Source organism: Anser anser (assembly GCF_964211835.1).
Source record: "Anser anser genome assembly, chromosome: 1".
Classification (NCBI taxonomy): Eukaryota; Metazoa; Chordata; class Aves; order Anseriformes; family Anatidae; genus Anser; species Anser anser.
Genome location: NC_139720.1, coordinates 66,693,301 through 66,716,639, shown reverse-complemented (window position 1 = coordinate 66,716,639; position 23,339 = coordinate 66,693,301). Strand labels below are relative to the sequence as shown.

The 23,339-nt window shown below is 52.7% G+C and overlaps 2 protein-coding genes across 8 annotated transcripts in view; both read right to left on the bottom strand.

Moving 5' to 3' along the window:
* CECR2 (CECR2 histone acetyl-lysine reader) overlaps positions 1–5,771 on the bottom strand; it is a 101,876-nt gene extending 96,105 nt beyond the window's left edge. The window contains exon 1 of one of the 2 annotated variants that reach the window (XM_083797543.1): positions 5,223–5,771. In XM_083797543.1, coding sequence (XP_083653669.1) covers positions 5,223–5,426 — 204 coding nt within the window. In that variant the 5' untranslated portion in view covers positions 5,427–5,771. The remainder of the gene's footprint in view (positions 1–5,222) is intronic. The other variant, XM_083797544.1, reaches the window with a different exon arrangement.
* Positions 5,772–7,565: 1,794 nt separating this feature from the next.
* On the bottom strand, positions 7,566–13,989 carry LOC310892959 (uncharacterized protein). 6 transcript variants are annotated; one of them, XR_014578594.1, is made up of 6 exons: positions 13,738–13,861; positions 13,234–13,341; positions 12,810–12,929; positions 10,153–10,249; positions 9,099–10,063; positions 7,566–8,775 (listed from the first exon to the last, which is right to left on the bottom strand). XR_014578594.1 is itself a non-coding variant. In XM_083821308.1 (5 exons), exons 1-5 carry the CDS (start codon positions 13,777–13,779, stop codon positions 9,852–9,854), a joined length of 579 nt encoding a protein of 192 aa, XP_083677434.1. In that variant the 5' UTR covers positions 13,780–13,861; the 3' UTR covers positions 7,566–9,851. The 6 variants fall into 6 exon arrangements, 1 of the variants encoding a protein (XP_083677434.1); XM_083821308.1 differs by having other exon boundaries at positions 7,566–10,063; XR_014578591.1 differs by lacking the exons at positions 10,153–10,249; positions 13,738–13,861 and adding an exon at positions 13,879–13,989 and having other exon boundaries at positions 7,566–10,063; positions 12,810–13,341.
* Positions 13,990–23,339: the final 9,350 nt, after the last annotated feature.

Sequence of the window (23,339 nt, the reverse complement as noted above, 5' to 3'; positions counted from 1 at the left end):
CAGCCTCCTAAACCACCTATTCCTCTTTTTTGTATCCAATTATAGTAGAGTCTCATTATACAAAATGTAAACACTTGTTAAAAAGTTCAAGATCTACAGTTGTGAAAAATGTGACTTGCATTTGAAATGTAAACTGATATAATGCTTTCCAATTTGCAGACCACTTGAAACAACAGCTCTGAGAAGTATCTCTCTGCCTCCCCCTCCATTAATCTCAATGAACTCTAGAGCCCAATACTGACATTCAGAGTGCTAATGATTCTATTATGAACAGAATAAGTAAGGCAGCAAAAGCCAAGACCAGCGACGTAAGAGCTGCTGCTGGAAGAGATGCGGTAAGAGGGATGAGATGTTGCAGAGTCATCAAAACCAAACGTCAATGGGACAGGTAGGAAGAACAATAAAAACAGTACTCACCGTGCATTTCATTCATTTTTTCCACTTGATACTCAAATTTCTAAGATGCCTACCACTGATGGGCAGATGGCAAGAGGCACATCCTGATGCCTGAAATACTCTACAGAAAAGGTGCTTAAACTAGCTCGGACTTACCTTGTACAAGTAGAGCTGACCTACACAAATTCACTTACATTTTAGTCAGCTTGTTACACCTACTTGTCACATTTATCTTAATTAGATCCTAAATTCTTCCGATCAGAAACTACCCGGCCATCTCAGCCATCATATGACATAAGGCAACAGTAGGTTCTGTAGGTGCTACTGTAACACAAAGAACAACGCAGTACTGGGCCAGAATAGCCACCGAGGAGCAAAGGCTTAGCACTCGGTTTCGGTAGCACAGTGCATACACAGTTGACTCCATACACACCACTGACAGAAGAGGAAGGCTGTGCAGTTGGTGCCATGGATCTCAAGGGACCCACACAGAGGACAGAAAGCAAGGGGCTCCAGAGAAGTTTCAGTAGGACCTAACAAAACAGGACAGCAGAGGTCAAAGTGCACTTGGCCATCCTCTCCCCACTAGGAAAAAAGGGCACATTTTCCAAAGCACTAAAATTTGAGTGCACCTAAAGGTTAGTGAGTTAAAAGTTCTTGGCTTTCCAAGCTCTGCCTGGTTTGCAGGGGTAAAAGAAATCCCCTGTTCTGTGCTTACTCCTTCACACAGCCTGCAGGCAGCAGCACAGATCCCCCTTCTCTCCACACTCTTCCTCCTCCCCCTGGGGACCCACGGGAGCAGTAGTAGCCACTGGTTTGTAACAACCACATCATATTCCCCGACAGAAAGAGCCTGTTCATGGGCTGGTATGGCAGATACTGCGCTGTAGGAAAAAAAAAGGTGTGCGGATACTACACTGTAGGAAGAAAAAGGTGTGCAATAGCAGCAGTGCCCTGTCTTTGGGCAGCAGGAGCGTAGCTGAAGGTAGAGCTAGAGCCTGAAGCATAAGGAAGGGAGAGGAAAAGAGGAAAAGCATCTTAGAGCCACAGCGAAGTTAGCAGCAGAGGCAATTTGCCCAAAGGCGCTTTTAAAAACCACAGGAAAAGATTTATGTTTTCCCTACGTAATGTGGCTTTTCCCCTTTTCCAAATAAACTGAGTTAACAACAATGTTTTGACTATTTTCAAGCACGTTCTCAAAAGTCACCTCCCCTCGACCTACCCAGGCAGAAGTTCCCAAATGTTTTAGCCCAGAGCTCCCAGGAGCACATGCCAGAGAGCTGGGTGGCCGCGCCACGCTGGCTGCTCTCCAGTTCTCTTGTTCTTTAAGTTGTGCTGAAACACGGTTGAAAACATTAAATTTTCTCCTAATATTTTTCTACCCAAACAATCCCTGCAGCTGCCAGGATGATATTTCTGTCACAGAGGGAAGGGCACGCGTCCAGGAGACGCTTTGTCACGAGAGGTGTCCCGCATTACAGCCCAGTCTTGAAGAGGAAAACAAAACACTTCCTATCATCACATGCACCGACCTGACTGTGGAAAGCATCCTTTCTGCCCAACAGGGCAGGCCATACGAAATAAATGTATTTTTTAAAAAATGCCCGGTATGAACAGACCCTCTCCCGGCTGGAGCACTGTTGGAGCAGGTAAGGACAAACCCACCCCATCTAGGTTTCCAAGGCACTGAGAAGGAAACCACAACCTAAGCAGCACGGCAAAAAGTCCACTTTTGAAGCGGTGTGGAAGTTTTGCATGGCAGATGGCTGACACGGCGGCCATTTAAGGGGGTGGCGGTGGGGGGAGACTTTAAAAAACGAGTCTGATGACAGCAGCACTCTCTGCCACCCGTGCAGACCCATGGGTGGACCCAGCCACGTCCTGGCACACACGCGTGTGCTCGCGGCTGTCCCACTGAACTTTTGACCCGGTGTCGGCTGCCCCCTCCCCAGCCCACCGCTGCGGCCGAGGTTTGAAAAGCGCAGGAGCCCCGCGCCTCCTCGCCAGGCGCCTGCATCTGCCGGAGCCAGCATGGGGGCTGCCTGCGCCCACCCCCCTCCCCAGAACAATGCCCAGCGCCCGGCCTGATGGATGCGCTCCTTTATTCGAGTTTTGGACACCCCTTCCCTGGCCGCTCGCTGGTCCAGGGGAAAAGAAAAACAAAACATCTGCTTCCCAGGTTTCTGCTGCGTGCAGCTGCGGATGGCAGCCCACATCTGGAAGCTTCACTTTCTTTCGGACCAATAAGTGTAGGGCAAAAGGGCTGCGTTTAAAAAGGAAAAAGAAGAAAGAGCTCCGCTCTGCCTCACTGTACTGAAGTCCCCAAACTTCTCAAATACCATAGGCAAATCTGCTTGGTATGAGAGGGATGGGTCCAGATGGCCTATCATTACCGAGCCTTGCAACAAAATATGGGCAGACCTACCAGAAGAGAAATCAGAGAGAGGGAAGAAAGAAGAAAAATTAGCTACAGCTTCTTTTTATTTTTTTTAAACATATGGAAGATCAGGTTTTGTCTGCTCTGGGGACTGCCGTGATTGCGGCAGAGACACTCTTACAGCGTACTAACATCAGCGCAACCAGGTGGGCAGGGGATACTTGTTACAAACAAATCAGGGTTTGTTTAAAACTTTTGCCTTTGCAATAATGTTTTAAGAGTTCAGAACCAAAGCCACCTGAGATACAGTAATATCGGCAAAAAAACAGATCCACCAAGCAGGTTTTAACTAGAGAGGAGAGCTCAGCCCTCCCACCATCAGCAAGAGCTGACAGCACCCATTGATAAGTCATTAGAGATGAGGGACACTGTCAGACAAGCATTTGCCATGAACCTCCAGCGGTCTGAGCATCAGCACCCTTCAGACGAAACCCCCAGCTGCGTGAGCTTTCCATTTCCAGTTCAACATAGAAAACAGGCTTGCTCAAGCCACCTGTTTTACTTGGCATTAAAGCAGACCAGGGCTTGCACCCCTCGGTTGCCCTTGGGGGACGGTATCTTTTGAGGGAAGGGGCAGCAATGTCTCAAACCACTTCCCTTCAGCCACAAGCGGTCTCCTCAAGAACCATAGATAAACCAAGAAAACTCCATTTGTGCACACGAGCACAGCTTGAAGCCTGTTGGCTGGCCGTTTTGTTTTCCAGCAAGCTGTAGCATTCCCTAAATGCCCAGAACGGCCACCTCCATTTCATTCGGGCACCCCACAACGCAAAGCCCATCTCAGACACCAGCGTCCCCAGCCCTGAAACCAAGTGGGGAGCCTCCTTTCCGCAGCTGAGTAAAGTACAAACCAAAAGTCTCCCACAGCAGCGCTCTCAGAGAAAAGCAAACAAACAAACAAGAAGCATTATAAGTCCCTTTGCTGGCCACCGGTTTCACGCCACGAACTGTTGGTGTACGCTCTCTGTGCGGCGTGCTGCTCCCATATCCCCGAAGCCACGGATGGGACTGGAAGAGGCAACAAGATGGTGAACTTCGAGGAAGAGCAAGTCCTAAAGCCGCCCATGGTGGGCTGCTGGCGGCATGTGGGGAAGAGGGAGATTCACTCCCCGTGCCTTTAGACGCCAGCTTCCGACAGCTGAATCTCTCCTCTCACAGCGTATCCCGATTTTAACCGTGGTTTCCACTGTCCCTCGCAAAAATCCCATCTTTTAAAGCCTGTTTGTGCAAACCACCGCAGGTCATCGCAGGCGCGGGTTCTGGTGATGTTGTTGGTGGGCCAGTTATGCTCTGCAACACCCCGGTGCCAACCTGCGCCCACTCCTCGTCCCCCAAAAAGCAGGGGCAATTTGTTCCAAGCGATGGCAACTCCCCCGTCCTAAGCATGCTCCAGGAACCAAAGGGGAGCCCACATTTACTTCGCCTGTGAAGCAAGCCAGATGCTAATTGCCTCCAAAGGTGAAAGGCTAGTGCCTCGGCCCTTTTATCATTGTAAATTCAGGTTCCTTCAAGACTTTGCGCTGCTGGGCCCGGAGAGCCTCCCCCTTTAATGGGTTTGCATCAATAGGAGGGGGAGGGGAGTTCCCTTTCGCAAGAAGTTGCATCATTGAGAGACCTTATCCCCTTTCAAGATTTCGCACCGCATAAGGGATTCCCCCTCTTCAGAAATTCACATCCTGCTCCAGGAGTTTTGCTCTTTAGGGCTTCGCACATCCTATTGAACTTTTAAGCATCTTTGGAATTCGCATTCAGGGGGCAATTACTGTCTTAAAAAACACACGCCACCATGTTATTCACCCGGTTTATTGCCAATGTGCCGGCAAGAATAGCTTTTCACAGCCAGCACAAAAGATTTCCCACTACCGGGACGCACTTTGTTGGTAACATTTGCAGCCGGAGCAGAAAACACTCGCGGCGCGCGTACCCACACGCGCAGAAATTAACAGCCACCATCCCAGCAAAACAAAAACACGCACTCGCGGACGAAAGTTGGGGAGGAAAAACGCGCAAAAGCGCCCCAAAACGCGCCGGCCCCTCGGGGCGGAGGGCGGGCGAGGTGCCCGAGCCCCCGGCACAAAGCGCAGCCAGGCGGGGACCCCGGCCCCAACAAAGGGCACGGCCCCCCCGCACCGGGGGGACCCCGGGGAGGTTGGGGCGGGGGGGGGCACCGTGCCGTGCCCTCCTCCCCTCTCCAACGTTTGGGGCCGGGCACGGGGACCCCCCCTCCGGGCACGGGGACAACCCCAGCTTTGTGCGGCCGGGTGCCCGGCGGAACAATGCGGCCCCGCCGGCACCGGCACCGGGCGGGGGGGCTCTGGGAAAGTTTGCGGAGTTGCGGCACGGGAACGGGACGGGTCCCCCCGGGGGGGGCCGGGCGGCGGGGTCTCACCTCTATCTCGAAGTCGGGCAGGCGGAAGGCGGTGCGGAAAAGCGAGCAGAAGTGCGCGATGGCCGGCACTTCCCACCACGAGCGGAGCTCGTCCAGCGCCACCGCCGCCTCCGAGCCGCCGGTACCGGCCACACCGCCGCCTCCGCCTCCTCCTCCTCCTCCTCCTCCTCCGCCACCGCAGCCGCCGTCCTCCTCCGGGCACATCTCGGCCGCCCGCTGCCTGCCGCTGCCTGGCTCGGCGGCCGGCTGCGTGCCGCCGCCGCCGCTCGGCGCTGCGCTGGGCTGAGCTGAGCCGCGCCGCGCTCCGCCCGCCCCCCGGCGCCACGCCGCTCAGCGGCCGCCCCCCGGCGGCACCGCGCTGCCCCCTCGCTGCCGCCCGCGCGCGGGGCGGGGGCGCTAGGGCCGGCGGGGGCGCTGCTGCTGCGGGTACTGCTGCGGGTACTGCTGCGGGTAGCGCTGCTGCTGATGGTGGTGGTGCTGGCGCCGGCGCTGCTGCTGCTGCTGCTGCTGCCCCTGCCGCGGGCGGCCGCCACTCCGCGGTCCCATCCTCCGCCGCCGCCCGCCCGCGCCCTGCAGGCGGCCGCCGCGCCGCCGGGAGCAGATGGGCGCGGGGAGGGGGCGGGGCCTCGCGCGGGGTGAGCCAATGGGAAGGCGGCGCTGGCCCGGGGGGCGGGGCGAGGAGGGCGCGGAGGGGCGGGGGCGTGGCCAAGGGGGGCAGCGCACGAGGAGGGGGCGGGGCCGGCGCTCATCACAACAACAGGGCACCCGCGCCCGCCAGGCCACGCCCACAGGGGGCGGGGCTAACCGCAGGGTGGGCGGGGCTAGCGGCGGGGCGGGCGGGGCTTCGGCGGGTGCCGGCAGCACGTGGCGGCGGGGCTGGCGGGAAGGGCTCATTGAGGGGGCGATTAATGAGGGGCCGCGCTGCTCGGGGAGGGCGGCGGGCAGCCCCATAGCGGTGTACGGCGGGGTGAGGGGCACTCTGTGGGACTGGGAGGGAGCACGTCTGAAACGGTGCAAGGAAATGGTTGTACTGCATGTAATTAGCACGGCGTGTTGGGGTGTAATTAGCACGAGTGTTTGTTAGCACGAGGCTTCATTGAGGCTGGGGGACTAGCAGCGCTCAGGGACGGATGAGGCGTGGGTACAGGCAGCAGGAACACCATGGTCGCATTAAATGGGACACCTATGTGTTATTTAACACCATGGTCGCGTTAAACGGGACGTCCGTGCGTTACTTACCTAAGTACAACACCTGTGCCTGTTTCTCCAGAACTACCTAAATTTCTGACAGAGCAATTTTTTTTGTATGGGGTGCCATACGTTACACCAAAAGCCTGACTCTCGCAGGCACGGTGACTCCGAGACCTGATGCTGAGCAAGGCAGCGCCTGATCCCACAGGCAGTGCAGCAGCTCCAGCTGCAACACTGCTGAGGAACGGCGTGCAGGCTGACTTACAGCACTGTAACACCACATAGGAGGATCCCTGCAAAATGCCAGAAATCTGCGAGTGACAAATCCTCAGGCACAGCTTCCTCTGGGCCAGCCACAGCGCTCTGCAGCATTGCTTGCCGTGTAAATAAATGCCTGGTTCTCCCACGGAGCAAGCTTTTTTGTCCTATTGCCATGTAAGGGGAGTTTGTGTTGCCTTTGCTCGCTCCCTGACATTCCTCCCCGAATTCCTGCAGCGCCCAGCCGTGGCTTATCTTACTGCTGCATCGCTGCTTGTTCTTGACACTGGGTCAAACAGCTTTGTAGTATCCCCACTCTCTAGCCCGTTAAGAATTTTGTGAACCTTAATGAAGTCTCCTAGTCTCTCGTTTCATCTGAAAGGCTACAGTCCTATTTTTTTTTTTTTTTGAATTAATTTGGCTCCCTCTATCGTCCCTATTACTTCTGACAGGCTGTGCTTTCTCTGAAACTATTCTTTTTATGCAAGGATGCTGGGAGCTGCCCAAGATCACTTAAAGTAACTTAACATTGCCAGATTCTTGCACTGTTTTTAAAGCACTTCCCTGAATTTATTATTCAAACACTACAATCTTTGCTCTCTGACTGCTATTCAACAGAAGGCAAAAGACCTGGTGAGTACAATACAGCTTTTCCTCCTCTTTAATAAATATCTCCATTCACAAATCCGTGTGCTTCTCCCCTTCCATGCCACTTCTGGCTGAGTTTCCTGTTCATAACCAAACAAAACAGCATACTCGAAACACCGTCCTTTCCCAGCATGCTATATTCTTCCTCTCGACCATTATTTTTCTAGGCTATTGGTGAGATGTCACCTACTCACTGATTATTCGGCTCAATATCCAGTCCTGACTGCTTGCTTCCCTCCATACATGCTCTCCTCCCCTTGTCTCTTCTCTTCCTTTGCTCCCAACCAGGCTATAAATTGAGTGTTTGCACCACATACAGCCATTCTGGGAGGCTGGTGGTCCAAATTAAAGCCTCATGTTTTTGCTGTTTGAGATCATCTCTGGGTGTCTGAGCTCATTTCCTTAAGAAAAAATGCCAAATTCCAGGTGCCAAAACCAAATAAAAATATTGTAGGAGATAGAGGGACCAAATGTTCCCATTCCTGTTGGACAAAACCTGTCACCTGGAAGCTAAAAGAAGGGAGGAATGCTCTCCAAAAAGGAATGCTCCTCCCAAAAGACCTGAATGATGTGTCTAATTTAGCAAAGATGAAATGTAAAACTTGGTTAACAACAGGTAGATTTCTCATAGCCTGCCTCTGGAAGAGAATGGATTACTGACAGTACAGGTCAGTTGCAAGGCAGCCAAAGTGACATTACTGTTAATAAGGATCTCTTCTTAAAACAAAGAAAACTCTTGCTGGCATTTCCATGTCACAGCTTGAAGCTGAAGCCCCACTGACTAGGTTTTTACAACCAAGGTAGAGGAAGACCTGCAGTCCTCCCTCACGAGGACTCAAAAGCACTTGCAGAAGGACCAGCCATACCTTAGACCCTATCCTCACTGGGAGCATGTTCCCAGAAGCTTCAGGAGTTCATAATTCAGGGGAAACAAAGAACAGATCACACCCAACATTCCTTCAAAACAGGACTCCTGCGCTTCTCTGTGAGAATTGCTTCAGCTCCCTTCTGTAGCACCTCTGAATTTTAGAGCTCCATTGCTTGCGCCCTCAGTAGTCTAGCACCTTGGCTTCTTTCCGCTCTCTGAGTTAAGTACTGATTTAGTCTCCTACATTCACCTCAAGCTGCTTCTACCTGTTAGGATTCTTCCCATTTTCATCCGTCTTGAAGTTCCTCTTTCCCTTTTGAAGGCCTCCTCAGCTGAGGGATTTCATGGTTTGTGTAGCACTTGCAAAGCCTCCCTGAGCAGAGCAAAGACTGCAGCTGAAGGGGAGTGCTTAGCAGCAGGGGGCTGGCTTTTATCCCTTGATCTGACCCAGGCAGCAAGTCAAGGAGATCGAGGCATGCACAGTGAAAATGAGGGCAGGGGTTTTCCTGGGTAGTGCTGGGGCTGGGGTCATAGAGGCAGCTGGAGGAGCGCAGGAAAGGTGCGAAAGCAGATGAGAAACTTGTCCTCCTGTAAGTAAAGCAGGAGAAAAGAGAGAAGAAAACCATGCTGGGTTTCTTATTTCTTACTTATTTTAAGCCTCTGCTTGTGATTTTATGGATAAGGACAGCAGCGGCCCACAGGAGGCTGAGACAAGATGCACGAAAGCCAAGGGAAGGGAAGCAGCAGTAAATGCTGCGGGAGGAGCTACATGGGAAGGGGTCTCTGTGCCTGCTGCACGGTTTGGAGGCAGCGTGGCAATTTGTGCTCGCAACCACTCGGGGCTTGGAAGCAGTGGGAATGCTGCAAGTTGCTGTAAGTGACAACCCGGCATTACTGCTTATTACACTTACTGCCATCGGTGCTCCTTGCAGTGTCTCAGACAGTTACTTCATGACACACCAGCAGTACTTTTGGCTAAGCAAACTGTTGGAAAGTGTGAGCAATACCACTTACTACTGAAGAGCAGCCACCCTCTCCCTGAGCGCTACAGCAGTCACACACAGCACCGGAGGTTTAGGCAGAAAATTAGCAGCATTGTGCCACTTTCGGCTTACGATGTCTCTCTTAGGTAGTTGAAAAGCATCTGCTTGCTGGGAATTTGGCCGGCACTGCTGTGGCAAAGCGTCTTCCACCAAGGCTGCTCCCCTGTATGCTTTGCTGAGCTGCGTATCAAACCCGGAGATCTAAGCCTTAGGTCTCAACACATTTTCTGCTCTTAATCCATTGGGGCTGAAAACCACAGGTTGTAACTTGATGTTTTGTCCCCTGGAGAGCAATCGACAGGAGCAGGATAATCTGTGGCGGTGGATTTAGAGCTGGGGAACCTGGACCTTTCCCGATCTTCCTCCAGGAGCAGCACTGGGGGCTCCAGCTGTGTTTGTTTGGGGTCGGCTGGGTGCACAGATGCTGCAGGGCACCCGTGCACGCATCTGGCATGGGGCTGAGCTGGGTGCTGGCTGCTCCTGCAGCCACAGAGCGAGACGGGGAGCAGGTGGTCCTTGCAGGAAGCACAGTGCAGGACACACAAACCCAAGTGCTTTTGAGGCCCTCCATCCCCGCTGTCTCCACTCCTGCAGTCCGCAGCTATTTGGCAGGCAGTGGTGCTACAGCACAAACGGGTATGGTAATCGCAGTCGGCAATGGCACTGCTGTGCATGCTGTGTGCTCCGGTGCTGGTCCCTACAGCTGGCCTCCAAATGCCTGGCAAGGGGCTCACAGGTGCAACAGGCAGGCACAAAGAGAAGTCCCAGGATGAGGTGCAGAGGGTGCTTCATGGCAAGGCAGTGCTCTGCCAGGACGAGCTCCTCATCACTCACTGCAGGAGAGAAAGCCTGTGTTTCTTTAGGGGCATTAAGGGAACAGTTTGCTTGCAACCTGTAACCACTGGGTTCTCTGTCTCAATACCTTCTTGGATGGGGGTTTGAGTTATCAAAGCAGCTCTGGCGGTGCTGCTGAAATTTCCTTTGTCACAGACAGTCTTCTCCAGTCGGGACCCAAAGACCTGATATGAAGGAAACCTCGATTTCTTATCTACACCAGCTAATCTCAGAGCTACTAAAAGTTTTGTTTGGCACCTACCTGTGCAAAGCGAGAGGGCTCCCGTTCAGCCCCAGTGTTGCAGACGTGCTGCTTCCCACAGAGGTTTCTGGGCCAGGTCCAGTGTTGATACAAACAGCTAAGGCTGTGCAAACTAAAAAGGGGGGCGAGCACCTGCAAAGCAATTGCTGCAACCCTTGTGGGGGCTGGAAAGGCAGGACACGGGATGGTTTAAGCCAAGGCAGCTCTCTCCAGCACTGTGTTTGGTGCCCACCTGTCAGCTGCTTTTCCTGCTTCACTGCTTCTGTGGTGAGCGCAGCTCCTGGATGCCAAGTTGCTGCAACTTCACCTGCATCCATCCCTAGCCTGACCGGTACCTCTGCCTGTTGCTACTGAATTTGGCTAGGGAGGCAGGGATGCCCCACTCCTTCCATAGCAGTCAACAAAAATTAAAAACACTTCATTTCTAAATCCTACTAAGAACGGGATGCGAGGTTACACTTCCTGGAAACAAGGCAGAGCCTCACGGAGGACAGAGCCACCATCCAGGCATCAGCAGTGCTGAGCTGTGATTCCAGCTCTTTCTTGGGATTGCTCTGTGCCTTGGAGTAAATCAATTCAGATAGATTTTCCTTGTCTATAAAATGGGAACCATCACATTTAGATACCTCAGGGAAGTTGCGAGGCTTAATTAGTTAATGGTAATGCCTTGTCAGCTCTCATTACCATGGTATCTTAGTGTTTATTGCTTTGAAATTATAAAATGCTATTTATACACTAAACATTATTATTCTAGGTACGATGGAGAGACTTAATCCCATTTCTCTTTAAATACAGGGAGCTGACATTCCCAGCAATGCCATTGGTTTGAAGCCTGTCCCACTTGGAGAAAACTTTCCCTGGCATACAGCAAAATTGAGTTATTTCCAGATCCCTGATGTAGATGCTCTCGAACCAGTTTAAGCTGCACTTTTACCAGTTTGCTCAATTCAGTACGTGCAATTAAACTCACCCAGCATAAACACAGCTGAAACAGGAGCACCTGTGTCTGGTGAGGGTGGGGCATGCCTGGGGGTGCAGGGCAGCGTGGCTGCTCCCATCACACGTGCTGCAGGGGACGGGGTGTGCTGAGCGGTGCCAATGGCCACATGGGGTGCTACTGGCTCCCCAGGTCCCCTGGCTCACCCTTCCTCTTGGCACCACTGCACCGTACGTGCACCTGCCAGCTAACGCTGAATCTGAGGTGCTTGGGCCACTGGTAGGGTTTTGTGTGTGCTTGTGCAAGGTTTTGGCTCCAATAGCCACAAAAAAACACCTTCAACACAGGCCACACAGTGACGGCTCTTGGTCATCCCTCTTAGTCACCAACCCAGTTCAAACCAGCAGCATTGAGGTGGACAGGACAGACCTGTCTGAACAGGATTTGGGCAAACAGCCACAGCCAGGTGGGAGAGCACCCCTGCCGACGCAAGGGAGACACAGCAGAGCACCTTTCTTCTCACCTCTGTGGGGAGATGTATGGTGCACAGCCTGCACACCACAAGACCTTCCCATCCTGCTGCTCCTCCGGGCAAAGCTCCACAGACAGCAGAGAAGCAAAAGCCACCCTGCTCTTTGTAAGCATCACCTGCAAGAGGCACTGCCCAGCTGCCAGCCACACGGGGCATTCAGCTGTCTTGTGCTCTGCTCTCAGCCCCGTGGCTGCAAGCAACGCCTCGCCCACGAGCTGTAGGCTGAGGCGACCACCTAAATGATTTCTGGTCGTGTGCTCGGCTTTCCAAGGCCTCAGAAAGGGGCCCCACGGGAGGCCACCGTTTCCTGAGGAGCCTCTTTGGTTAGAGAGGCAGATCTTCACTTTTGCTTTCCTTGCCCTCCCCTCTCTTTCTGATGTAAATAGAGTTTCTAAATACCCATCACAACTCTACCCACACCTTACCAGAGCAAGCGCTTTTCTCAACTAATTTTTCTTTCCCCACAAGAGACAGGTACTGTTGTTGTGAAGCAGCATTACAGCAGTAAGGTTAAAAGCAAAAACAAGCAAGAATCCATTTAGCAAAACATTCAGATACCATTACAACAGTAATATTACATATAAACCAAAGTGACAGCCAGAATTCCCCTGCAGCGTTCCCAACCCAGACTTTGAAGACCACGGTAGGGAAGACTAACAAGCAGAGAGAAAGGGAAGGATGACTTGAAATAAAACAGAACCAGCCAGATTAATTCCTTTGATCTAGCTGAGGAAAAAATACAAGAGTATAAGTGTTAAACCCTTTTTTAATCCTGTCAGGTTATGTAATCCAAACTGTTAGTACAAGTGATCTCTGTTCCCCAAGACCACTGTCTGTGAAATGAAGATACTAACATTAGCTACAGCTACCTGCAGTTTTATTAACAGGTCTGTGTTAAATGCCCTTAGCTGCTGCAGGCAGACTACAGACAGAGGCAGCACGTGCTGTGACAACCTGCCCGATACGACACTGTCCACTGCAAGAATTGCTTCACTGTGTGAAGTGGATCCGTACCTCTAATAGCTGTGCTTTGGATGTCGGTGGCCTCATTGCCGGTTCCTTGCTGGAGCACTTCCAGCCAGTTGTGGATCCCACCCTGGGGAACTCGGGGGCATCTCCCGGGCTCGTCAGCACCCATTGCAAAGGATGAAGGGGAGGCAGAACAGCACACAGTTGGTATTCCCAGTATAATTACCAGTCATGGGACGCGTGTTTTCCATGCCAGACTCTATCACTACCTTTCTCCTCCCTGTCCTCCTCCTGCCTGCAGGCTGGTGGGCACAGAGGCAGGCAGCGCTTCTCTCATCCCTCATGAGGGATTTTAAGCCCCTCTCCATCCTTTCCCCGCATCCTCATCTGCTGCAGCTGCCATGCCCCATGCTGTTTCTTTGTACCAGGGAGCAGGGCCAGGGAGAGCAGCAATGTTTTCAGCACTTACTGCCATTTCGCACGCATCACCACCTCTGGTCTGCAGCCACAGGAGTTGCTCCCATTCCTCTCCTGTCCTTTCCCAGATGGATGCCTTCTGTGGTTTAGCACCAATTTCCTAAAAACAATGACCTTTGCTGGATGAGGAACCATAGGCTTATTTCTACTCTCCTACTGACTCAGAATGGGCAGGCAGGGTAAATCTCATGTACAAATGCCTTTACTTAAAGGCTATGAGCTGTCTGGGGCAGTGATTGATTCGTCTTGCACATATGTGCAGCACCCCGCTCCCTGGGCTCAGCTGGAAGCGCCTCATCCAAGAGAAGCTGTGACACAGGGGGAGAGAAATGCTTGTGTGATAGCACAGGGAATAGTTTTGGTGCTCACTTACCCCTTGTGACCTAACATTAACAAAAATGTATCTAAGATTTTATGATTACTATTAAGCCAGCAGCTGGCTCCCTGAAGTTACAGCTACAAAACATCCAATCAGTGCCAAACTGAAGTTTGCTACCGTGGCTGTCCCCACCGCGCCAGAGCCTCCCTCTGTTCGCATGCGGAAACACTCTGGGATGCTGAAATCACAGCACTGTGCTTAGCACTACTGTAACGCATCTCTCCCCTCCCAGATCTTCCCCACAGCCAGAGACACTACCCAGGGAAAGCATGCTCGCCATGCCAACAGCCCTCCCAGCAGAGCCGCTGCCAAAGGCACCCTGCTTCAGGGCCAGGCTGCCTGGATAGCCAGCCCCAGCACAGCCATGCCCCCCGCCTCTTTATTCTGCAGCCTTGCGGGGGTTAATGCTCTGCTTTCCCAGTTGCAGAGTGACCCAGGTGGGGCTAATGAGCACTTGCCTTGCTTAGCTAATTAGAGGCGCTGAGAGCAGCAGACTGCACTTCTAGGTGTGGGGCACTTGCAGAGGGAATATAGTGTGTGGGTTTTATTTCCAGCTTTTTTTTTTTCTTTCCTCCTTTGGTCAAATAAAAACCTCTGGCAGGAGTAGCACAGCACAGATGGGAAAGAGCAATGAGATGAGGCTCCACAGCACCCTTCTCTCCCTCCCTCTCCTAATCTGCATTGTTCTGGGGTTTCAGGAGGAGGCAGGAGCACAAGATTAGGTAGGCTGGGCCATTTGCTCCCCTTACACGTTAGATGCTCGGTATCTGATCCAAATAAGCACAATCCTTTGGAGTCTAGCCTACGTCTCCCCACTCCCCAAACTCTCCTTTTTATCACCTCTGCGGTGTCTGGCTGAGCCGCCCCGCTGTCACCTCCACCAGCTGGTGGCCACCCCCTCTGTGCCCAGAGGCACCCCAAGCTCAGCCTTTGCTTAGGGCACTTTCAGGTCCCAAAGAGCAGGCAGGCCGGGAGGAGCATCACCCAGCCACCTGCCTGCAGTGCAACTGCCCACCAGCCATAGCAGAACACTTCCTACCTGTGAAAGCAGAGCCTGCCCCCCAAAAACAGAGAGCGATGCCCAGCAAGCCCTGATACGGCTGCTGGGGTCAGCACCCCTGCCCTGTCTCTATCCCGTTTGCACACCCCGGACAGAAAGACAGACAGACAGAGGGATGGGGTGTGCATACACCTGCAGCTGGGCTCTTCTTCCTTGCCTGCCCAGCCCCTGACACGCAAACTGGAGTCCAAACCAGCTGCTGCTGGAGGGTGCTTGTTTTGGCTCTGTCTTGCACGAGCTGCATTTCCCTTGCCTCGTTCTTGCTGGTGTTTACTTCCCTGTGCGTTGTTTTCCCCAGGCTTTTCCTTTGTTTCTTGCCCAGGGAAGCAGCACATCATTACACCGGTCCTTCTCCAGAGCGCTCCTCGCCCAGGTCATTACTTGGCCTGCGAGCCCCAGCGAGGCTGCTGTTTGTCTGGGTGTGAGCCCTGGAAAGAAGCAGCTAATCAATTCAGCAAATCATCCGGGTGGTAACCCCACTGTCAGCTTATTTTCTTCCCTTCCACTTAGACATCAAACCAGCTGAAGAGGGCTCTGGGGACCACGGCGCACACAGAGAGCCGCTCCTCTGCAGGCACATCTGTGCCTTTCATCAGCAGGGCTCGGGGAATACCACTCACCGGAGCTCTTTGGAGCCGAGAGGCTCGCAGCCTCCATCCTCACCATCTGCAGAGCCTCTACCCAGCGGGGAAGCGAGCATTTGAAAGGTGGCCTGCACGCCAAGGTCCTTTGGCAGAAACCTTCAGGTTGCACGCAGAGCTGAGGGGGCAGGGGCAAAGAACACCCCTGAAGCAGCAAGCAGAACCTGGCTGCAAAAATAGGGTGGATACGTGGGGTTGCAACTGGCAACATGCAAATGGTCTTCTGCGGAATGCACTGACTGTGGTTGCCCTCTGCTTTCACCCACTCCTTTTCTGCTCTCTGTCTTCAGGGAACGCACGCTCGGAGCAGCAAAGCTTTGCCTCCAGGTCTGGCAATTAGAGGTGTGGATGCATAGTACTTTGTGTGCTGGGACGCGGTGGTGTCACGACCGGTTCAGAGAAGTTAAGTCACATCTGAAAGTCATTCCTTGTCACCAGCTATCCCTTTGAAGGATGGGGGCGGGGGATGTGCCTGTGTCCTACCCGTGGATTTGGCCAGCAGTCTGGAAAATGTCAAGGTTAGGAAAGGCTGAGCTTCATTTGCTTTTCACAGATCTGGGTAATGAATTTTTCATTTTAAAGTATTGTTCTCGCCTGAAAAGCGAGTCTGTAGCACTGGCATCCCGGGGTTCCACATCTGCCTCTCAGTTACTCTGGACCACATTTCCTCAATTCTTGTGTTTTGCAACCCTGCAAAATAAACGAGAGGCCTGAGACTTTAGTAGGGTTTTCTGCTTCACATGCCTTTATCAGCGTGGCAGATTTTGCTAGACACCCTTCATATTAACCTCTTACACTGGTGTTGCTTTTGTGAGGGGGACCAGGCAAAACTGAGATGTGGGAAGGGGGAAAGCATCAGGAACTTACTTTTGTCCTGAGACAGAGTATTTGTAACTCTGAATACAAATAAGAAGTATAACCATGCAGTAAAAACAAAGGCATTTTCCTCCCCGGCCATAGCTGCATCAAAGTCCCTTCTCTGTGGCTGCAGTTTGATAAAACTCCATAAAAGAATGAGCAGCTTGAAAAAAATCATTGAAAACTCATCTCCCTTTTTCATTGCGTGAAATCCAGAGATGCTCAATTATGTTAGAAATAATAGCAGAACAATAAAAGGCAATATTCTTTCACACTGCTCCCAGTTTGCCCATGGATCTTGCCTGTCCCATGTACGATGGAGACTGAGAGTCTTAGTCTCTAAGAGTCTTTCTTAGATTCAGAAAACACTTTTACAGGCCATATTAAAAGCTATAATTAAAGCAACAAAAGCTTCTAGTGATGCAAGCCCTGCTTATCAAAGCTGTGGATTCGGGGCAGTTTTTCTTCAGCAGGCGTGCTTCCTTGCTCCTAGTTGCAGGAAGCTTTTCTGTCCCTGACTGCCATGCTGACCTCTGGCAAAAATAAAGTGCTGGAGGAGAGGAAGAGTCGATGTGATCCAACCCAAAGCCCAAAGTTCGTCTGCTTCTACTGTTCTTAGTCCACATCGCCCTTGTCCACCCTGCACCTTCCTTTTGAGCTGCCCACTTGTCCCCCACCCAACGACTCGGCCAGCCCCGTGGTGGCTGTAGGGACTGAAGGCACTGGGGAGGAGGATGCAGGTGAAGGCGCACTCTCACAGGTGGCCAGCGGTATTGATCTCTTTTGTGCCTTGCTGCTTTTCATGTGGCAGGGAAATACCACACGGAGCATTAATTTGTCCAAATGGCTTTAGACAAGGTTAATACAACTCATCGATAAATGCCAATTTTTATTAAGTTTTAATTACAATGTCATCTCTACACTGGACTTGTCCTGCCTCCTCAGCATAGGCAGCAGGGTTTTTGCTTCAGGTGTGCCCCCTTGAGCTTCGCTGACTGATTTCCACCACGGACCTAGGAGGTGGCACACAGCTGGAGAGCCCGATGGTCCCCAGTGTATCCCCATTGGCCTCAGTCCCTGTGCTGGCAACTGGAGCTCAGATCTTTGAGCTTCTCACACCGATGTCCCTCCTATGTCCCTGCCTTGATACATCTTTACCTCGGCCCTAGAGAAGAGTCCAAAAAGGCTGCTGGTGGCTGATTGCACCTCTTCTACTCAGAGAGTGACTGAGAATGAGCTGAATTCTGTTTAACCTTCCTGCCTCCTCCTATAAGTGGGCTTTAAGCATCTGAGAGAGGTTCAGAGAGGGCCTGGTCCTGGTCCAGCTCACAATAGGAAGAATAAACAGAAACTGTCAGAATCACTGGAATCAGGTAGAAGTTCAGCTTGGTTTACAGTGAAATCAGGAACACTGTTTTAGCATAAGGAGGTGCATGCATGCACATGCTAAAACACAGTTCCTCTCTATGCACTACGCTGCTTTCTGTCCCTAGCACTGCTTCAAAACTTTGCTAAAACATGGATATTTTTACGCTATTGTCAGTTTCTGTGCTCACTCCCTTTTTCTGCAGCAACTTGCCATTCTAGGGAGATCTTTAGAGCAGCAGAGAACCTCATTGCTACAGAAGGCGCCACAGTGAGGACCCAGTGCTTGTTGCAAGGCTACAACCCACCCCTCCCTCCACTGCCCTCTGCCTTCAGGAGGAGATAGGGAGGCAGCATCAGTGTTACCCAGGCTTTATCTCTGCCTTGCACAAAGGGGCAGGCAACTAGTGCTCTAAGCTGCTAAAATCCCACAAAGGGGCAGGCAACTAGTGCTCTAAGCTGCTAAAATCCCACAGACATGGAAAAGAAATGACAGCCAGCTTTAAATGGTACCTACTCCCAGATCAAAAACAAGAGGTTAAAAAATCAGAAGCAAGGCTTGATAAACCCAACATCCCCAGTTTTTGCTGTGTGGTTTGCCTCAGGTTGCATTACAGCAGGGTCCGGTGCTGTTCAGGAAGGCAGAACCGAAGAGGAGGGTGCCGTGCAAAGCCTGGTTACAGCATGGCCCCATTCCAGCCAGGCAGTGAGCTGCTGCTGGGGCATTTCATTAAAACTGCCCATTGCTGCTATCATGGGCATTTGTGGTGGTGTGGTGCTTGGGTTTGGAGACAGTCAGCAGATGCATGAACTCCTGACATCTATACCTGCTTTGTGCAGGATGGCGCAACGTGGCAGCGAGTGGCAGGGCAACGGGCTCAGGGCTGGCCTAGGTAATGGTGTAGGTGTCTGGTCTTCCTTAAGAGCTCTCTTCAAAAGCCCTGCTGAGGGCCTGTCCTGCTGCTCCCTTTCAAGCTGATGGTCTCGGCTTGGTCCCCACCTGGGCTATGTTGCAGCTGTGTTGCAGCCATGCCTGTGCCATGGACCCTTACGCAGAGTGGATGTGAACCCCTGACCCAAGCTGGGATCCATCTTGTCATCAGGGACTTGCCTGGTGATGACAGCACCCTTGGCTGGAGGTGGCTGCGGTCACCAGACCTGCTCTACTCTTCGTGCTCGGGTTCGGTGGGACTCTGCCTTCACCCGTGTGGCCACCGCCCTGGGCCTGCCTCGGTGTTGTCCTCAGCTCCAGGCTCTGTGAGTGGTAGAGCTGCCCTCAGCAGAGGGCCTGTCTGTCAGGATACGAAGGAAGCTGCTCTCACATATCGTAATGCATGTGGTAATGGCTCCCCAGAGCTCCCGCCACATCCCTCTGGAGGGGCTATGCTGGATGTGGAGTGGGACGCCAGGATAAGCCAGAGGGATCGGTCCCTACAGCCATGTATCCTCCTGCAGCTAATGATCCAGGGTAGCCAGCGGGGCTTGTAGCAGCACAAACCCAGCACTGTCGTACGGTGTCTTCCTCAGACAGGAGCCACTCCGAGAGCTGGTAGTGAGACTCCCAGGGTGTCTGCTCCCAGGGTAGGGAGAGACCCGGATGTATCCCCTTGCCTACCCGAAGGCACGGGCTGTTTGAAGACCCAGCACAACATATCCTCAAAGCCTCTGTCTGTGCCTTATTTTGTGAGGTCAGCGGTAATGTTGCGTCTTGCTGCTAATGGGCTTCCAGAAGTGACTGTGGGCTTCATGCCCTTCTTTTTGCCTTAGTCAGGATGGGAGCATGGAGGTCTTCTCTGCTCACTGTGGTGGTGCTGGCAGTGCTGTGGTGCCTCAGTGAGCAAGTGTATGGCAGGGTGATGTAGCAACTTAGGACAAGGTAAGATTGCACCTATTGTACCTGCAGGACGGGGCTGGGAGTTGCCAGGGGATAGCAAAGTGCTATGAGCTGGGCCACAACACCTCTGAAGAACAGGACGAACAAGTATAGGCATTCAGGAAATGCCCTGAGCTTTTTCTGTACTGATCCTGAGCAGCTGGGCCTGCGTGTGCCCTGCACAGGTGAAGACTGCCATGGTGAGCACCCCTTGCCTTGATTTCAGCTCTGGTGCTCAGGTGCTGCTGTTCGAGACAGCAATATGGATCACTGTGTGGTGCTGCCCTGCCTAGGAAGCTGGATAAATGCCCTGGGGGGTGATGTTTTACGCCAGTGCTGCTAGCACTAGCTGGCTTGAGGCCAGCGTCTGCATTTGCTGTGAGGGTATATGGAGCTATTTCCAAAGGGAGTGAGGCAGAAGCCTTGTTTTGACATCTTGAGGCTTTAATAAAGTCTGGAGGATTGCCTAGGCAGGACAAAGCTTGGCTACAAGACAGACACTTTGGGGAGAGCACTCAGACTTTAACTCAGGAGCTCCTCACTGCTGTTAGTTTTGCAATATACACCTGCTCTAGATGTGGTCTTGCTTGCCTCATGCGCAGGAGGAAAAGAAACCAAGGGTGTGTCATGGCCAAGGCCTTTTGTTTCTTACTGATCAGGCTTGGAGTCCACTTAATGGTGGAGCAACACAGGTGATGTGGATGCAGAGAAACTGAGAGACAGTGAGATGAGGAGATGGTTGAGGCTGTGGAGACGCTGGGTGTCCTGGCCAAGGTGACACTGACAGTAGCAGAATGACCAGGGACAAACTCAGCTCCTCTGCACTATGGCATGAAGGCTTCCTGTGGCACAGGGCAGGATGATGAGTCTGGGCAGAGGTATGGTTTGCTTCGGGTGGTTGATGAGAGGGAGAGGCAGAGAAGAGAGCAGGCCCTGGTTTGGGAAGCCATGTGGATTGAGTAGGAGGCAGGGAGTGAGGGGATGGACTATGGCTTTTAGGAAAAAAAATTTGCCCTATGTGTTGTTGTAGGGCTAGCCCCCTCAAAACCAAGCTGATCTGTGGGAGGCAACACTGCCTGGTGATGGACAGACACCCCAAGGCAGGCAGGAAAGCCGGCGTACCCTTGGTAACCCAGGATGTTTCCATTGCTTGGTCTGCACTCATTTCTGCTCCTAACAGGTAGGAGAGGGAGAGAATCCAAATAAGAGACTCTTTATTGGAGAGCCCAGCTCAGCAGCAGCGCAGTGCCAGGCCGGCCTGCGTGCAGGCTACTGCAGGAGAGTGCTGCCAGCTTCACTTGCTAGCATGGGTAGAGCCATGGGGCTGCCGGAGCTGTGAGACCTGCTCTTGGGACCAAGAGCTGAATTCTTGTGCCTGTGCTGGGAATAGCCCAGAGCTCCTCGTCTCACTCGCTGGTCAGAGGAATTCACGGCTATTCTATTTGGGAGGCAGGCAGTGATTGCAAATCAATGACTCCACTCCCCACGTGATTCATTGGTAACCTGGGAGCTGAGCTCTTTCCCTGGCTCTCCCCATTACCAGATCCAGCTCTTGGGGTATCTTGAGAGTCTTACTCGTTTTAAATCATCAGAGAGCTGCGGATGTAGCCGAGGAGGAAGGAAGGACAGATGGACAGAGGCATGGCTGAGCAGCTAAGGGGAAAGCAAGTTCCTGAATGCGGATGGGGCACCTCGTGGGTGAGCCAAGTTTGGCTGTAGGCTGGGGAGCAATGCTACCAGCATGACCCACAGCAGCCCAGCTTCCCCTCTGCTGCAGGTCTCCAACTGACCTCCTCGCTTGGCTGGTAAATGGCCCATATTTTTGCCTGGCTGGGCACAAAGGGGAAGAAAAAAGGCAAATAAAAAACAAATACCAACATGTGCCCAGCCAGACCAAAGCTGAGGTTATTTAGCAGGCCAGTGGGGAGGTTTTAATCATCCCAAACAATCTGGGCTGGTCTATTCTTAATAACAATTTATAGCACTTAGCACTTTTGCATGTCACGAGCATTCACAGGCATCAGCTGGGGGCTGGAAACCATGTGCTGGGAGCAGGGACTGTCCCGTGCGCTCACTCAGCTCTAGCAGGGAGGACAGGGTGCCAGCAGCACAGGCTGCCCCCCTTCAGCACTGTCTGCTCACACACAGCCATCTTCTACCTACCTCCTCGCCCCACTGCACAGTTTTCATTCAGAATTACAGACAGACCATCGTGCCTACTGGCTTTAAAACTGCGGTCATCTGGCCGCTGGCTGCAGGAGTGCGGCTATTTCACCAACAGATACTGTAAGTAATCAGTGCTGTGATCAAGCAGGGTAGCTAGGGAGCTGACTGCTCCCTTTTTACAAACGAGGCAGCTGGCACAGAAAGGATATCTAACTGGAGAGCTGGGAGCGCATCTCTCGGCTCTGACCTCCTCTCTCTGGCCTTACAGTGATATTTCCAGCACACAGCTTCGATGTCAGCAAGCTCAGGAAGCCTAAGGAGCTGTGAGGCACCCTGACCCTCTGGGCTATCAGATATGCTCCCTGTTTTGGATCTGGCTTGCGCAAAACGTGTTGCCCACACAGGAAACAGCTGTGTCTGCGCTGCCCTTGGTCCGCTCCTTGGCTGGATTTGTCACTACTGTAGCTTTTGAAATCACCTAAATGTGTTGTAGGACCTTAATTTGGGGAAGGTAACTGCAGTGGCACACAGCAAGCAGAAGGGTGAACTTCACAGGATGCTGCAAAGCACTGTGTGATATGCTGAGCTGGAAGATGGAGCGAGAAGCACGAGTCCACAAGCTCAGCGCTGCTGCTGCCTGTGGTCCTTCCCCTCTGCCTGCACCCGAGGGTCTGAAGGGTGGGAGCAGGCAGCCAGATGTGCAAACGGCTGCGAGGGTGCAGGAGGGAGTGTGGGGAGACACGGGGGAGGAGAGCGACAAAGACACTCAGGAGGTTTAAAAGAAACTGGTTGGAGTACAGAACTGAAACTGCACCAGGGAGAACTTACTGCGAGCGCTGCGTGGTGGCCCCCGGCTAATTAAAGCCCCGCATGCACCTGATGTGCAGCTGGGCATTAAGGAGCAGCATGCCTGCATCTCACACTGCCATACCCACAGCAGCTTTGAGAGGGGCTTTTGAACCCACCTTCACACGGGACAAGCCTTCCCCCACCACATCTTGGTTCCCAGGGAGGCTGAGCGAAGCATCCCGAGCACCTTCTTATTCCTCGGCGCAGTGCTCCAACATCTGTGCAGCACTCTCCTGGCAGTGGCTGCGGCTGCTTACGTGGCAAAGCCCCATTAAAGAAGTGTTCTAGCACCGGACCTCAGTTTTGTTTCTCAAACTTGCTTTGACAGGATGAGCCTCTGCTGCAAAACAAGCAAATGTCTGAGGCCCTGGCAGGCATTTCTAAGACTACCGCCCAGCTATCAACTGCTCCTTAAGGCCCTTCGCACGGCATTTTAACCCTTCTCCGTGCTCTTCCCCTGCAACCTGTCTCCAGTGCCTGCTTTCTCACTGCAGAGACAGCTTTCCAGCTGCCTAGCCTGAATTTAGTTTTATGGCCCCAACTCCAGGCTTTACTGCTCTGAGATAATTTGAGCAATTCCCTTCCTTCCTTTATATTGTTCCTCTAAGGCATTTACAGGCAGAACACTTGTCCCTGCCAAACCATCCTTTCCCACTCCCTGTCCTTTGCCCTGCCCTCTCTCCCCAAACCTCTCACCCTTGGGTTGTTTAAATCAGCTGATGGTGGCTGCAGAGCATCGCGTGGCTGGGCTGTCTTGCTGCTCCTCTGTCTCCCTTGGAGAGCAGCAGCAACTCTGGGCTCCAGAAAAATCCTGTCCTGCTGGAGGGGGTACCCCACAGCCATCCTCTGGACATGCCAAAACTCTGACCTCGTGGACAGAAGCAGCCAACCCTGTGGTGTTTTTTTA

Bases quoted from the DNA above. Each gene is read 5' to 3' on its own strand.
- LOC310892959 (XM_083821308.1), bottom strand. From the start codon at position 13,779: ATGCGAACAGAGGGAGGCTCTGGCGCGGTGGGGACAGCCACG. The intron at 12,930-13,233 runs GTAAGTGCTGAA...CCTTTGCAATGG, and splicing joins GTGATGCGTGCGAAATGGCA to GTGCTGACGAGCCCGGGAGA. The intron at 10,064-10,152 runs GTATTGAGACAG...TCTCTCCTGCAG, and splicing joins TCAAACCCCCATCCAAGAAG to TGAGTGATGAGGAGCTCGTC.